The sequence below is a fragment of the Cucurbita maxima genome, unplaced genomic scaffold (assembly GCF_002738345.1).
Source record: "Cucurbita maxima cultivar Rimu unplaced genomic scaffold, Cmax_1.0 Cma_Scf00017, whole genome shotgun sequence".
In the NCBI taxonomy this organism is placed as follows: domain Eukaryota; kingdom Viridiplantae; phylum Streptophyta; class Magnoliopsida; order Cucurbitales; family Cucurbitaceae; genus Cucurbita; species Cucurbita maxima.
This window is the reverse complement of record NW_019272033.1, coordinates 1,649,334-1,665,506: the sequence shown is the minus strand read 5'-3', so window position 1 is coordinate 1,665,506 and position 16,173 is coordinate 1,649,334. Positions and strand designations below refer to the sequence as shown.

The 16,173-nt window shown below is 38.6% G+C and overlaps 5 protein-coding genes across 9 annotated transcripts in view; 1 reads left to right on the top strand and 4 right to left on the bottom strand.

Annotated features, from left to right (window-relative positions):
• Positions 1-37: 37 nt before the first annotated feature.
• Positions 38-3,061, bottom strand: LOC111491717 (two-on-two hemoglobin-3). Its single transcript, XM_023140714.1, has 4 exons — positions 2,662-3,061; positions 2,231-2,361; positions 983-1,127; positions 38-283 (listed from the first exon to the last, which is right to left on the bottom strand). The coding sequence occupies exons 1-4, from the start codon at positions 2,796-2,798 to the stop codon at positions 187-189; spliced, it is 510 nt and encodes a 169-aa protein (XP_022996482.1). The 5' UTR covers positions 2,799-3,061; the 3' UTR covers positions 38-186.
• Positions 3,062-4,691: 1,630 nt separating this feature from the next.
• LOC111491714 (serine/threonine-protein kinase AFC3) lies at positions 4,692-8,805 on the top strand. Of its 2 annotated transcripts, XM_023140711.1 has the most exons (12): positions 4,692-5,025; positions 5,149-5,269; positions 5,944-5,970; positions 6,058-6,211; positions 6,297-6,345; positions 6,635-6,749; positions 6,919-7,010; positions 7,088-7,235; positions 8,031-8,095; positions 8,176-8,273; positions 8,355-8,460; positions 8,539-8,805. In XM_023140711.1, exons 1-12 carry the CDS (start codon positions 4,927-4,929, stop codon positions 8,671-8,673), a joined length of 1,209 nt encoding a protein of 402 aa, XP_022996479.1. In that variant the 5' UTR covers positions 4,692-4,926; the 3' UTR covers positions 8,674-8,805. The 2 variants fall into 2 exon arrangements, with proteins under 2 accessions (XP_022996479.1, XP_022996480.1); XM_023140712.1 differs by lacking the exons at positions 4,692-5,025; positions 5,149-5,269; positions 5,944-5,970; positions 6,058-6,211; positions 6,635-6,749.
• Positions 8,806-9,180: 375 nt separating this feature from the next.
• On the bottom strand, positions 9,181-11,000 carry LOC111491715. Its single transcript, XM_023140713.1, has 2 exons — positions 10,666-11,000; positions 9,181-10,096 (listed from the first exon to the last, which is right to left on the bottom strand). The coding sequence occupies exons 1-2, from the start codon at positions 10,868-10,870 to the stop codon at positions 9,429-9,431; spliced, it is 873 nt and encodes a 290-aa protein (XP_022996481.1). The 5' UTR covers positions 10,871-11,000; the 3' UTR covers positions 9,181-9,428.
• Positions 11,001-11,626: 626 nt separating this feature from the next.
• On the bottom strand, positions 11,627-14,410 carry LOC111492390 (tRNA (guanine-N(7)-)-methyltransferase-like). Of its 3 annotated transcripts, none has more exons than XM_023141712.1 (2): positions 14,293-14,410; positions 11,627-12,604 (listed from the first exon to the last, which is right to left on the bottom strand). In XM_023141712.1, the coding sequence occupies exon 2, from the start codon at positions 12,594-12,596 to the stop codon at positions 11,838-11,840; it is 759 nt and encodes a 252-aa protein (XP_022997480.1). In that variant the 5' UTR covers positions 12,597-12,604; positions 14,293-14,410; the 3' UTR covers positions 11,627-11,837. The 3 variants fall into 3 exon arrangements, with proteins under 3 accessions (XP_022997480.1, XP_022997481.1, XP_022997482.1); XM_023141713.1 differs by having other exon boundaries at positions 14,306-14,410; XM_023141714.1 differs by lacking the exon at positions 14,293-14,410 and adding an exon at positions 13,111-13,163.
• A 1,634-nt stretch (positions 14,411-16,044) lies between these two features.
• The window catches only part of LOC111492256 (basic leucine zipper 9-like), a 2,623-nt gene continuing 2,494 nt past the window's right edge, over positions 16,045-16,173 (bottom strand). The window contains exon 7 of one of the 2 annotated variants that reach the window (XM_023141540.1): positions 16,045-16,169. The gene's annotated coding sequence lies outside the window, so the exon portion shown is untranslated. The other variant, XM_023141539.1, reaches the window with a different exon arrangement.

Here is a 16,173-nt window from a genome sequence, read left to right as displayed (position 1 = left end):
GGCAGCACATAAAAAAAAAAAAAAAAAGATGCCGTCATTCAAGTCAAATAGAGGAGAGTCCTCTCTTATCAGTAAAGATTCAATGTCAGTTGGAGATGGAAATACATATATTCAACAGTCTTACCAGCATGTAAGATCAAATTATTTGACTGGAAGATATGCTTCTGTGACTGTCCTAGAATATCTCTATGGGGCAGCAGGTTGCTGGATACCATGCTTGCATTGAGTTTGCAGGTTTTGATTCTTCATCTCATCTCCAGCCACGAGAAAGAAAGCTGTGTGTCTGCAGACAACCAGGAAATAAGTAAAGCTAATAATGGAACTCAAGAGATGAAAACAAAGAGCATAGTCCATTCAATTCGGAAGAGTTTCTTCTTCATTTGCCTTTTCGAGATAAAGGTCATATTCTATAGAGCATTTGGCTTTGAGAGGAACAACATAATCTTTAAAGAGATTGAAAATGTGAGATTCCACATCGATTGAAGAAAAGAACGGGATGCTAGCGAGGACGCTGGGACATTGGGCCCCAAGAGGGGCGGATTGTGAAATCCCACATTGATTGAAGAGGGGAACGAAGTATTCTTTATAAGCATGTGGAAACCTCACCCTAACAGATGCGTTTTAAAAACCTTGAGGGTAAACCCAAAAAGGACCCCTCAAAGAAGACAATACCTGCTAGTGGTGGATTTGGGTTGTTAAAGAGAATTTCTGGAAAGTGATTTGGTCTGTCTCCCTTTTCGGCTTCGATGTAGTAATTGCCCTTTAGGTCTTATTTATATTAGAGTTGAACCCATTACTGTTTTGGTGTGGCTCCTTTATTGGAACTGTCTATTCGTATGCACTTGAAATTCATTTTTTCTCAACAAAAGTTTCGTTTCTTATAATGTACATACATATATAGATAGAGACGCATAAACAAAGGGTTATAGATTAGAGGATGCCTATAAATGATGGTATAAGGAACCAAGAGAAGAATACATGCCTGAAAAAGTTTGTCATTCTGACTTTTGAATCTGCATCTATATCTGGGGTTTCGTCTAATGCTAGCTGCATGTGATGTAACCACCTCTCTGCCGCTCTATGCGTGACTGGGAACGGTCGATGTCGACCTATAAGAGCTGGATGACCTGAAATGCCATCAAAGTTCGTAAGGATCATAACAAGCATGTTGCAAACAGATTACATTTTCATGTACCCATGAAATTGCATTGGATCAAGTAAAAAAAAGGTCCAAGGTCAAAAGACTTTCTTCGAATTTGATATTCAAGCTAAACGTTAAGCCACCGAGCTGCGGGGTATGCTAAATTAGGGTGAGTTTGTGAGTATTTGCCATTCATTGTATGCATAATGATTAAAAAAATGCTTAATAACAAGCCCATTTTAACATAGCATTAGACGCTACACAAATATTTTCTCACAAAGCAATTAAGTGATGTTTGGTTAGCAAAAGTGCTTCAAACATGACAAAAGCACTCTTGAGCATCTAATACGTTCTTTTTAGCTCCTAAACTAACCAAACTGCAGAGTGCTCAAGGTAGGGCATGGGGTGCATGACAGAACCAAATTTCTTATGAATCATAATCATCACCAATGGAAGAGATGACATATCGAGACCTCCATGATAAATTGTTAGGTAACGAGTTTTGAGCATGTTGAAGACATAATTGATTGATTGCCTCAACTCAAATGAGAGGTTAGGCTCAGCAAATAAGAAACAAAAACAGATTTCCATATGTTATTAGGGGAAAAACAGCTGTTTTCTACGCATCAACCAGTGATTTCTAACTTGAAATAAGAACACTTTTTTGTTTACGTCATTCTACAAGCCATGAAGAGCACTGTTGGTGCTCAATTACAACTAAACATGGTACAATATTTGTTGTGATGAACGAAATGGTTAAACTTAAGTCTTTCTTAACCAGCTAAGTTTTTAGCCTATATCAGGGTAGCAGGTCAAGATTCAGGTTCTGTTTTTGTCTCTTATTTCATATAGTTTACTGTCTCGGAGATCAAACTAATCAGCCTAACCCGTAGGTGAAAGGACGATACAGAATGATTTTCATTGGTAAAAAACCAAATGATTATCAAACAGGCAGAGAACCAACATAATTTGTCATTGTGCAATATATTTGGGAAAGGAACAAAAGAACAAATTTGATCTGCAAGTCTTTTCAGTTTATATTTTCAATTCATACTGGAAGACTACAAGCGAGAAAAATGAAAAACTTGCCTTTTCTTTGAGAATATAGAGGCGGACCTCCCATTCTCTGCACGAAGAACTCGTACTGATTTTGAATTGCATCCTCTTTCTTCGAATTCCCAAAAATTGATCGAAACCACTCCTCCTCCTCGTCGTACACCCTGGTATATTCACATTGATGGAACAATAAAACACAGCAATCAACAATACAATCAGTTTGATCTCGATGAGATAGAGCTAAAGCATTAACGATATTTCATCAACTGATCCTGGACACATCCATCATCTTGCTTATCAATCAGCCATCAATTAAAATTCATTTCCGAGTCAACTCAAAACAAAAAAGAAAAATACTAAATCTGATTCGGAATCCGCAGCAATTTACTTCCTCGCGGGAAAATAAGAAAACAACTCAAAACTCAAATCACTTCGCGATGCTGCATTCATGAACAGAAACAGACCTGTTATAGAATTTGGTCGATAGATTGACGAACGTCTGGAGGCCTAACTTCTGAAACAAATTGACTTCATCGATGGCGAAGGCATCTTCACGCTTCACTCCGCTCCACTCGGAAGCCTTATCTTGCAAACTCTGCATCTTCTCTCTCTTGCAGTAGCGAGCGGCTTCTCAGGTTAGTGACTTGATTGTCGAGGCGTTGTTAAGCTAGATTAGACGCCTTCAATGTCGAAGCAGGGAATTTTATAGGAAAGATGAAGCTCCGGGCCAAGATTCTCCGTTCGAGCAATTTGGGTGGGTTGAATCGTCAGAAACAGCGTTCGCTGGAGAATGGAGACACGCCATTGGCCGGAGGAATAGAATCTGTGGGCTGCGGGATACCCATGGGCGGCCAGGAAAGTATTTTATGATTTATGAATTCATGATGAGCTAATAATGTCGCTCCGTTTATAAATTAAAAGAGTAAAAGTTTGATTCTACATGTCACCATGAGTAGTCGATGTCACGCCTATACTAAAAATGAGTAGGTCGTGACCGGTATTGAAAACAGGAATAGCGGTGACATGCTAGTATCATCCATCGAGCTATGTTATAGATCGAGAGAGAAGTGTTGTAACACGGTTGATGAAAACTGTGCATCATCTGATGCACCAAGAGTGTATGAGCAAGCTTGTCAAAGTAAGGTGCAACGCCAAAAACTACAGTGTCATTAGTGGTGTCGTTGCCTCGGGTCAGCGCCTCAACCAATTGCCTCAAGAGTTAAAGTTCCATTGTTAGATTCAATAAGCGGCTCTGGAGTTAAGTTTGTATAGGTAAAATATGTAAACTCGCCAAATTTGATGTCAACTTAATACCTAATAGATGCTCCATAATTGCATGTTAGTCAAGTTTGTTGTGTGTGGGTGTCATGTAAAACATGTTTTATGACACAACACATGTCATAGTGTCGGCTCTCTACCGCTCGTGGACATAGTTGTCTAAGTAAGTAACCTCATGGAATGAGCACGTCTCATGACTTGAGTGAGTATTGTAAGACGAACGTCTCCTTTAAGAAATGAGAATCTAAGACGATTTTAGGTTGAACTCCTTCCACGAGTCAAAGTTATAGTATAAGATTGATGACTCAGTATGGATGAATAAGGTTTATTGTCTCGATAGTACCAGACAGGTGCATGTATAGGAGACTCCAAATATAAAGTTGACTCATAGGTTGATTCTCGATAACAAAGGACATCTTGATGCTCGGGGTGACCTCACAAAACATTTATCAGATTCCACTATTTTTGGTTGACGCAGTACTTGCCCAATTTATCCTAGTAAGTGTGCACAAATCACATGAAAGATGTATGCTGCATTTAAATGACCTCGGTCTAGAGTATAGACAATTTTTGTTGTCGTTCAAATTATAATTAAAATTGCACTATCAATAGTAGTCCACAGGGAAAGGCATGGATAGGGAAACCTTACCCATCTCTGTCTTTGCCCCTATTTCATTTTATATCTTCTCGAAATTCTCTATTTATTTTTGTTGACATGACTGACAGAATTCCTAACAAAAAAAATTAAAATAAAAACATTTTAAATATAATTTATTTTTTAAGTTTTACAATCAAAATCTCAAAAATCTAAAAATTTGTAATATTCTCGTCAAACTTAGAGCTTATTAATCAAAATTCACGAAATTATAAGATAAAATAAATATAAATAAATAAACGAAGAATACAATCTTTGTCCTCGACACAATTTTAAAGAAGATTAGTCTGTTATTACAACAATAGGTTTGATCAGTTGAACGATGACATTTTCAATAAAGCAGACTTTCATCCTTACCTCATCGGTAGGGTTGCAACATTTGGTTTAAAAGATTGAATGGTAATTTATGACGAAATAAATAAAATTTTGAGGAAAAGAATCCTAATTTTGAGCAAAATTGTTTTCCAATTCCTTCTAATATTTGGACAAGAATTTCGGAGGGTAAAAAACAAATCGTTAGATATATATATATATATCGAATGTACGATATTCACGAGCGTGAAGTAACAGCCTCGTCTTTCCTGTTCAAAACCTCTCGCCTCTTACGATTATTATCTGTGGTGGTCGGCGAGCTGCTGAATCTTTGTATTTTGTAGAACCAAGTCGCCGAAACCCTAATTTTCTGGTGATTCTCAGGGATTTATCTGTTGATTATTTATTTGTACATTCATAAACAGTATCGGTATAGAGTTTAGAGAGAGAGAGAGAGTGTGTGTGTGTGTGTGTTGATTAATGAATGTCAGCCATGGAAGCTGAGAGAATGGAGAAAGAACAACAGCGGACCACCAGGAAAAGGCCTCGTTCCGCATGGGATGTGGTGCCATCCGAACAAGAGGTTAGTTCGTTGGCTTTGGGATTGGATTTTCAGCGATGACGACGTTGAATTCTGAAGGTCACGGCAATTAGGGCTTTTATTTCGAATCATGAAGGTCGCTGGGTGCATCTTTTTCCTGTGTAGGCTAATAAGGCTTTGGTGGTGGTTAAGGATGAGGTCAAAAGGCATGCCTCGCCCCCGAGAAGAGACGATGATCGTGAAGGACACTATGTCTTCAACCTCGGCGAGAATCTCACTCCGAGATGTGAGTGCCCTTTTATTGTTTTGGTCGGTTTGCCTTTTAAATTGGATGCTGAATATACTATGATAGTTTGGTATGGAGTGTGTGAAATCGAGTCTGCAATGTTGGGGTTTTTTCCTTTATCAGACGAGGGATTTACGGTAAATTCTTAATAAAAGTAAGGCAGTATTTTGAGGCACACATCACGAGAACCTTCCTCTTATGTTGTTTGCTTGAAAGAAAGAAAACACATTAGGGAAAGAAAGGATTCTTGGAACTTTCTGTGAGATTTTTTGGGTTGTTGTCACCTGGTGTAAGCTGCAATGCCATTCTTTGACTATATCATTAATTTTTTTGTAGTATAGACCCTTTTGTAACTTCCAGCAAAGGTTGAGTTGGAGACTCTACTTGTGAATTTCTTATTATCAATGAAATTACCTTTTACCAGGGAAAGAAATCACATTGATATTTTAAGGTTTCCCGGAGCTGCGGAATGAACATCCCTTATTTGTTTCAAATACCCAAAACCATGTATATATATTGTCTTATGTCCTCTTTCGTTTTTGTTATTTACTCAAGTTATCCATATCTTAAATTGCAATTAGGTTTTCGTTTGGTCATTATCTTAATTGTTTTGGGTTTTTGATTTATCATTCTTGAATCTTACTGGGGTAATCGGTAACATGAACGTCTTGCAGATAAAATCCTCAGCAAGATGGGTGAAGGTTAGCTGTCATGTTCCCTGCTGTCTGCAAGATTTTATGTTTTTGTCATTCTGCTGGAGTCCACTGAGCAAATTTCTAGTGCTGTAGGCACATTTGGTCGAGTTTTGGAATGCTGGGACCGGCAAACTCGAGAATATGTAGCCATTAAGGTAGTTCGGAGCATAAGAAAGTACCGTGATGCAGCCATGGTTGAGGTGGATATACTTAAGCATCTTGCTCAGAATGACACAGGCTGCTTACGGTGTGTATCTATTTCCTTGTTTTATAGTCTTCAATTCATCAGATAACACAATCTAACTCTGGTTTGCAACATATTTCTCATGCAGTTGTGTGCAGATTAGAAATTGGTTTGACTACCGCAATCACATATGTATAGTAAGTATTTCAATTAAAGCCCATTGATTTATCTCTTTTCTCTCCCTTTCTTGATATTTAAGATGTTATTGCGACCCCTTTGATGTTGTATTTTCTGGTAACTGAAGTTAATCTCTTTCAGTTATCATAATAGTGGCGGTTTTTCTTTTGCTATTGGGTAAACCTTATCAATTATTGTGTACATGCATTGTTCACATATACATGAATTCTTTCGTACATGTGGACTTATTCATAGAATTGGAAAATTAACAAAAGCCTTCCTTTGAATGCATTTGAATGGTTTGATCAGGTATTTGAGAGGCTTGGACCAAGCTTATTTGATTTTCTAAAGAGAAATAAATACCACCCATTCCCTGTGGATCTTGTTCGGGAGTTTGGACGACAGCTTTTGGAATCTGTAGCATGTGTGTGGATTTATTTTCAACCTCTGCATCATTTCTCTGATTTTCATTTATCTCTTTTTCCCTAAAGAACTCAGAAACCATTTTCATTGTTATTTCCTCTGTTCAGGGGTGGCAAATGTCTAATCATGCCATGTTTAACTTGTTTACTTTGCTTCATCATATCTGGCAGATATGCATGATTTACACTTAATCCACACAGACCTGAAGCCAGAAAATATACTTCTTGTGTCTTCTGAATATATAAAGCTTCCTGGTTGTAAGGTATTTAAATATTTCGAATCTGAAAATTTGGGTGAAAACTCAAATGTATCTTAAAAACGATGCTTGAAATGATACAGAGGGTTTCGTCGGATGAAACGCAATTCAGGTGCTTGCCCAAGTCTAGTGCAATTAAGCTGATTGATTTTGGTAGTACTGCATTTGATAATGAGAATCATAGCTCCATTGTTTCTACGAGGCATTACAGAGCCCCTGAGGTTATTCTAGGTAACTAGTTATGTGGTTGGCTAGTGAAATTTGTGTTTGTGTATAGTTTTCTCCCCTTTCCCTCTCTGATTCCTAATTGAGAAACCTTCTGTGTTGAAACTTTTCCCAAAATTTCATTTTATTTATGTTGTTACATAGAATTAAATAGTATCTGGAGGAAGGGGAAAGATGAACCCCAGTGGTAGCATTAGGGCAGAAGACGGAATCTGTCACAAAATTATTTTCTAGAAACACCTTTAAAAATGTGATATATTTAAGTTTTTGCTTTTTTCTTGCTAAAATATTGTATAAGTATATCTGTCCGGTCACTTTTACCCATAAGGCAATAACTCTTGTCATTGAAGGTAGTTCGTGGCTCTTGTCGTCCAACTGTTCATACATATGTATGCAGCAGTGTAGAAACGTTTTAAGCTTTTCATTAGTTTCTAAATCTCATTGGGAGCGTGAGTGGAAGGCGTTTATTCTATGATGGAGGCTCCAATTTTTTAACATTTGGGTGTCAAAATTGTTTTGGGGTTAGTGTGACATTCATGGTTGTCTCTTCAGCATCCGTTTTTGCTGCTTGGCCCTGAGTTACACATTTCCTACTCATGGGCCCCTGCCTGAAAATTTATCATCAGATGGACATGAAAGTAATATAATTTCATTGCATATCCCAGGATACTATTATATGATATTTGATTATTGCACCAAGAATCTCAGCAAAGAAATGTTGACAATGTTAGATATTGCGTCACAAATGCCTTACATTATATACATGCTGTAGTCTCACCTGCATTGATGAATGTTATGCAGGTCTTGGATGGAGTTATCCATGCGATTTGTGGAGTATAGGTTGCATTCTTGTCGAACTGTGTTCGGTTAGTATTTGTTGAACCTATCTTAGGTTTGATTAGGTTGAAGTTTATATAAAAAGTTGTTAATTACTGGAAGCCTGTAGGGCAAAGCACTGTTCCAAACTCACGAGAACTTGGAGCATTTGGCAATGATGGAGAGGGTGTTGGGACCTATACCAGGGCACATGATTCAGAGTGCTGAGTACTGAAACATCTCGATTTCTCTTCATTTATTTCCCTTGTAGAGTAACAAATGGACTAATTTTCGATCTGTTTCATGTAGCCAAAACGCAGAAAAGTATTTCAAACGAGGTCTGCGACTAAACTGGCCCGAAGGAGCAGTTTCAAGAGAAAGCATTCGAGCCGTGAAGAAACTTGATCGTTTGAAGGTCTGTTAATTAGTATGCTTCTGTGGTTTTATAGAAGATAATCGTAAGCTTATATCAAATTGTTCTCTTTGTTTTCAGGATATGGTTTCACAACATGTGGGTTTCTCCAGGCTATTGACTGATTTGTTGTATGATCTATTGAAATACGACCCTTCGGAACGCCCAACAGCTCGACAAGCCCTTGACCATTCTTTCTTTAAGAGTATAGCATGAGAAGGTACGATTCCATGCTTAGTTACAGTTGCAATACAAGTCTGTCTGCAAAATGCTGGCTTTTTTATTTCAGGCGAAAGAAAGAGAGATGATTAAGAATGCTATGCAGACAATGATTTTTACTTGTATTTGTAGAAGTATGATTATTAATGAAAAGCATGTCAATATTCTCTACAAATTGTCACGCTAGGGATTTCTTTTTTCTTTTTAATTTTTCCCTTTTCACAAGTGAAAGATGGAGACTTGAACTTTATACACCATCATTCTCTAAATTAAGTAATGCTAATCTTGTAGGTGCACCTAATATTCGTGTATTAAGTGCTTAAGAATGATTTCTTTAAGTTCAAATTCTTGAGCCTTTTAAAAGTCATTCTAAACCTGCATTAAATCAATTCAATGATAAGATCATCTTCATAATCTAATATCTTAATACAAGAAAGCTTTCATGTAAGGTAAGGTATAATTCAAATACTTGGATTGCTTACACTGCATCAAAATCAAGTTGTATAAGGTAAGGCCCTATTAATCCTCATCATTCCATTCAACAGTAAACACAAGTAGGGTCGTAAATTTAGGGTAACTGGAACAATCGGATTATAGAATGGCTTTTCGGTTTACTGTTAACAAACCAACATTGAATGGGTATCATTGACACGAGACAAATTTACAGAAGAAAATTTTTAGACTAGGTGCAGAACAGAGAAAGGAAAGAACAGACACGAAACGAAACTGCAAACCATCGACACAGCCTGAATCTAAAGCCGCTGCACAAACGAAAGTCCCGATACAACAATAACTGCAAACACACTAATGTCCATGAAAATTGCACCCATTGCCTTCTGAGCCACTAGACCTGCCTCTAAAACGTTACCAATTTGTTCAAATGAGCTTTGTCCTTCAGGTGGAGGTACTTGACCCTCTCCCCTATCAGATACTCTAGAACCCTTCTGTTTGGCGAAAAGAAGTCTCCCAAGTACAACTGTTGCATTTGTAAGCAAGACGAGATAGACTGGTCTAGATCCAAAAACAATTCTCATAAGACTCTGGCCTAAGAAAGGAAATCCTACATATGAAGCAACTACAAGAAAGGCTATAATAGCTGAAAAACAAAGGCGGGTCATTTCAGATTCAGAAATCGCCGAACTTAAGTCCTTCAGCGAGAAAGAACTTAGTTGGAATTTTGGTTTGGAGCGTTGATCTCTGCCATATGTAGAAAGAGATGAATCTCGACCTTCAGACAGGGTGACATGGGACGGTGCTCTTCCACCATCTTGAGGAGTAGAAGCTACTGCATGTTCTATTTCATTAGATTTGCTCAAGAGAGGTGCCGTACTGGCTCCATCATATGCAGAAGATCTAGTACTAATCCGAGGATCCTTATGTTGCAATGCAGAACCAATCAGCTTGTCGATATCATGAGAAACTGCAAGCGAAGCATGGAGTGTGAGCAGAACAACAATTCTAGTGTACAGTTCAATAACATAAAACAAATGGAACTGCAGGAATATATTGTAAGGTACAGGAGAACTGTGTTCAACGCTGCAATTTCTCATGCTAAACAGGCAATATTGCAAGAAAAGATCGTGAGAAGGCTAACAAGGGCAGAGAATAACTCTACAATGATTGTGAAAATTTCTCTAGCTCCCAACATCTTCCCATGGGAAAGAACTCAATCTCAATGCAGTTCTTTTTAAAAAATACGTGATGCCAAATAGCAATCCAAGCTATTTCAATTCTAATGCTACATTATTTAGATATAATTTATGCCTTTACAACCTTTTGTTAAGGTCACAATATCACAGCACTAGGTCTATTGACATTCAAATTCAATACACATGCCTAGAACTTCGAAGATCCAAGTAGACTGTGTGCAATTCACTGTTAATTATTTTTTAAAAAATTAAACGATGTATCTTTTTATTGATGATGAGACATAGGGCATAGTATCAAGTGAATGCAAATCAGAAAGCAACAAGGAAATACGAGGAATACCGGTCGGTTGATCAGAAATACGAGGCCGGAGATCCTGAAGATTCGAGATCGACGGCTGGGGTAATGAATCGATATTTTCATCGTTCGGCAGCGGAGATATGGAGGGAGAAGGGAGCGACTGGATCTGGCCGGTTATTAGGGCTAAACGTTCGGAACCTCGCTCCAGGATCCGCCGCCGCCGAGATTCTCTCGCGTTCGCCGCCATGAGTAGTCACCTTCAAAACACCGTCGGAATTGGGTCGGTATTTGTTCAGTTCTGGAAGATTCCAAGATTATCCCATTCCATTTCCACAAGTACCTTTGTTTTCATTCGATTTGCAGGCTATAAATTGATGGGAGAAGGAGGTTCAAAGTTGACCACGTGTGAATCACGTGATAAAGGTAAAATGAAGAACAATCTACCGAGTCCCGAGTCCTGACTCCTCCACGGATCGTTCGAGAAGGCCGGGTCGGGTCGAGGCCTCCAAGAATATTTGGGCCGATTCGACTCGAATTGGTTATTGAGCCTTTCGAGATCGTGTTGGGCCAGATCGGAATTGGTTAATGGGCCTCTTTGACCTTTCTCTTTCGGGCTTTAAAACGCATAGGAGAAACTCGATATTGTCCTCTTTGGATTTTCCCCTTTAAACTTCCCCTCGAGGCTTTAAAACGCGTCTGATAGGAGAAAGTTTCCACAATTGTGTTTTGTTCTCCTCCCCAACCAATGTAGGACATCATCGTGCCATAGTTGAAGTTGAATAAGTCATAATTAAGAAATTTTAATGATTAATAGCATGTAAAAATTCTTTAAAAATTGCATGGAATAATTAAAGGTTATCCTCAGGTTCAATATCATACGTCTTCCAAAATTAGAAGCGAGGTGAGGTGGAGATAAGGAATATGATCTCCGTCTCCGTCCCTAACCTTGTTTAACTAATTGAGATAAATCTCTCACTACTTCTTCTCCCATTTTCTGCACGTGGGTTGAATAAACATCTCTAATATTAACTGATTTAGAATCCCAAGTTCGTGGAGAGATTCCGAGAGTAAATCAGATCAAATTGTAAGATGCATCTCTCATAAGAACAGAAAATAGAACACCAAGAAAGTCTAAGGAAGAATGCAAACAGCTGAAGGAAACAACTCATAACTTACAATCAAATGAACCCAGAAGAAAGCTCAATCCTTCCAAGTCATGGTGCTGCAGCAACGCGCCTATAAACTGCCTGAAAGGTCCGTCCCTCATTTCTTGCAACCTTTTGTCCTTCCTCCGTTGCAGAACTTAGAAGCTCCACGGCTGGATCTGCCTCGAGCTCTTCCAATGTTAAAGCTTCAAACCAAGGGTGATTCTCTAGACAAGCCTTCATCCACTCTCCAAGCTCTTCCACATCTGTAATTGTGTATATAATCCCACCAACTCTCAGCGCATATGCATACTCATCAAGCAAAAATGGACTGATTACACGCCGGCGGTGATTCTTCTCTTTGAAATGAGGGTCCGGGAACAAGAAAAACATCTTTGAAAGTTGTGCTTTTTCGAAGTAGTTTGGAATGTACTTCATGGAATTTGTTCGAACTACTGAAATGTTTTGGTATTGGCCAGGATTTGCTACTCTCAAAGCTAAGATCCGTTCCTTAACGTACTCCGATACTTTATCCCGGAGTTCCATTCCAATCATCAGGGCTTCCGGGAAAAGGGTTGAAAGACTAATCAGAAGACCACCAAAACCGCAACCAATATCAGCAAATTCAATCTTTTTGGTTCTATCTCGCTGGTCATTTGAAGGGAACAGTTGAGGGTAATGAAGGGAATAATCAATTTCATTGGGGGAGATTGGTACTGGGAAGTGAGAGTCACTTAGAGGGTTGCTGTGTGCTCTTGCACGGTAGAAGCGCTTTCGTGGCAGGCCAGTTGACTTGCTGAAAGTTGGATTAGCATCGTTGTCCAACATGTTTAATGCTGCAAGAACAGAGGAAAGATATGTTCATAGGAAAATGCGACCTACTAAGAGGGACTTGTGATGGAAAAAAGTTCGAATTCAATAAACTTGTGAAGGTAATATCAGCAAGAGCATGAACAGTTCATGAAAAGAAATCTAAAGAGTGCAGAAAGTAGAAAACATTTGATTGCACGAGTAATAGTTCGACCCTTCAGTCACAAGAGTATTCAAGAAAGAATTACGCCCCACGATAATTTTTTGAGCAATTCTTGTAGGGGTTGGGAGAAAAAACAAGTTTCAATCAAACCAATGAAAAGATTCCTGGTAAGATCTGAGCAATGCATGAGAAATACAAGTAAAAATGAAAATGCAGCTTGCTTTTAACATAAATATAGCGATTGAGTGAAATTCAAATAATAACAAAAGAAAACTTGAGTGGGTCTTCATCAGATCCCAAAGGTATGTAAGAGATCGGGCTTCCTTTCAAGGTTTTTAAAATGTGTCTGCTAGGGAGAGGTTTCCATACCTTTATAAACAATATATCGTACTCCTCCCCAATCGAGGTGGGATCTCGCAATCCACCCCCTTCGAGGCCCAGCATCCTCACTGACACTCGTTCCCTTCTCCAATCAATGTGGTACCCCCAATCCACCCCCCTTCGAATCCCAGCGTCCTTGCTGGCACACCGCCTCGTGTCTACCCCTTCAGGACTTAGCATTCTCGCTGGCACATCGCCCCAGTGTTTGACTCTGATACCATTTGTAACGGTTCAAGCCCACCACTAGCAAATATTGTCCTCTTTGGACTCTTTTTCGGGCTTCCCTTCAAAGTTTTAAAATGCATATGCTAGAGAGAGGTTTCCACACCTTAATAAAAAAATACTTACTTCTCCTCCCCAACCAATGTGGGATCTCATGTAGAAGGTGGCTCAGGTTCCTCCAACATTGAACGAAGAAACAAAATTCTTAACCATTTGAGGCATATAAGAAACTTTATTTCATAAGCCTTTTCAGGTTGAGATGCAAGAAGACCAAAATATAGACTACTGAAAATCAATTTTAAACAAAAATAGTTTTAAAAAATATGATGTTTATTCCCTTTGGAGATTGGAGATAATAACATAAGAAATTTCTCAACAGCTTTAAGATCCTAATTTCTAGTACTTTGACAATTTGCAAAGGAGAATCATCTAGTCTCACATAACGCAGGACATTTCAATGAAACCAATTCCAAACATAAATTTTCCCATAAAATAACTATTAGCAGAAGAAGATTATCCAATTGCAAGAAGTTTGCATCTTGTAGAGAAATGAATATGGACAAGGATTTGGAAAATCCCACAAGAAAATGCTTGATAGAAAACAAGTCAAGTGTTAGAATCTGGAAAGAAAGCCGAAGACGAACTGTAAAAAGAAACAAAAAGCAAAACAATTCAAAGCGGCATTATATCGAACACCTAGTTTGCATATCAATAAACAAAGAATTTCTCAAACAACACAAAATCAGGAACGAATTGAAAACAACAACACTCAAATCAGAAAACATGTGAACATTACCAATTGACAAAAAAAGAAACAAATTAAACAGAACTTAACAAGCTCAGACCAAGGATCATGACCCTCTCTAGTAGCTACGCATTAACGGCAAGAAAGCAAAATTCCAAAGGCGGGAAAGTATTGAAAACTTGAAATGTAGAACAAAGCTATACCAGAAGATTTTACCGAACAGGTACCGCTAAATGCTGAAGCCTGCCGGAGTAATGGGCGTTCGCCACCTCCAAAAATTGCGGTTCTTAGCGAAACCTGCGTCCTTGTGCTCAAACAGAGTCTGAGCTAGGAGAGGACGGCTAAAGGTGGGCCAAGGCCCAATTACGGCGCAAGAGATGCTTCTTACTGGACCGTATACTGGGCCTTTTGGGCTTAAATATTAGAACCCACATCCAGTCTCAATAATAAAAAACAATAGTTCTATTTTTATATTTACTACTATAATGGGTCATAATATATATATATATATATATATATATATATATATATATATATATATAAAATCAATTCTAGCCCTTTAAATTTTAAATAAATATTAATTATTACCCTAAGGTCAATTTCCACTCATTTTCCCACTAGTTTAATAGAAAAAATGATTTAAGATCTTCCTAAAACTCATTCCTTATAAGAGTGTAGAAACCTTATCATAATAGACGCGTTTTAAAATTATGAGATTAACGACCATATACAGCATGCAAAAGAAGATAATATCTGCTAGAAGTGGGTTTGGGCTGCCACAAATGGTATTAGAGCTAGATATACCGGGTATTGTGTTAGCAAGGACGCCGAACCTCTAAGGAGGTGGATTGTGAGATTCCACATCGGTTGCAGAGGAGAATGAACCTCTTCCTAACATAAGCGTTTTAAAATCGTGAGGCTAACGACGATATATAATAATCCAAAACAAACAATATCTACTGGATGGTAAAGTTGACTTTAGTGAGTTTGAATAAATGATGGGCGTTAAATGCCCTTAATTTTGGGTGTATAAGAGAAAGTTTTAGAATAAATACTTTTGTTATGAACAATAGTATATTTAATCTAATCAGCTTATTCTATAGCCAATTAATGTAAGCTTTTAGTGTCAACATGTGAGATCCCACGTGGGTTGGAGAGAAGAACGAATAATTCTTTAGAAGAGTGTGGAAACTTCTACATAGCAGATACAATTCGAAAGCGCAAAGAAGACAATATCTGCTAGTGGTGAGCTTGGACGGTTATAAATGATATCAAAACTAGACACCAAATGATATACCAGCAAAAAGGTTGAGCCTCGAAGGGGGTGGACACGAGACAATGTGCTGCCAAGGTCATTAGGCACAAGGCGGTGTGCCATCAAGGTCACTGGGCCTCAAAGGGATTGGGGGATCTCACAACGATTGGAAAAGGAAACGAGTGCCAGCAAAGATGCTGGGCCTCGAAGAGGGGTAGATTATGAGATCCCATATCGGTTGGAGAGGAGAACGAATACTAAAACCTCCCTAGCAAATGCGTTTTAAAAACCTTAAGGAGAAGTCCGAAATGGAAAACCCAAAGAGCACAATATCTACTAGTGGTAAGCTTGGGCTGTTACAAATGGTATCAAAGCTAGACAACTGACGATATACCAACGAGGAGGTTGAGTCTTAAAGGGGGTGGACACGAGACGGTGTGCCAGCAAGGATACTAGGACTCGAAGGGAGGTGAATTTGGGAATCCAACAACGATTGGAGAAGGAAACGAGTGTCGTCGATGACGCTAGACCTCGAAGAGGAGTGAATAGTGAGATCCCATATTGGATGAGGAGGAGAATGAAACATTTTTTATAAAAGTGTGAAAACCTCTCCCTAGCAGACGCATTTTAAGAACCTTAAGGGGAAGCCGAAACGAAAAGCCAAAAAAAAAAAAAAATTGCTAGCGGTAGGCTTGAGCGGTTTACAACACGAGCATAGCTAAGTTGAGTCGTTTTTATGTCTATCTTTCAACAAGACATAGACAAACAAAAACAGAGTACAACGGCAATTCATACTAACCCAAAGCAATGAACAGGGGGGGGGGGGTAG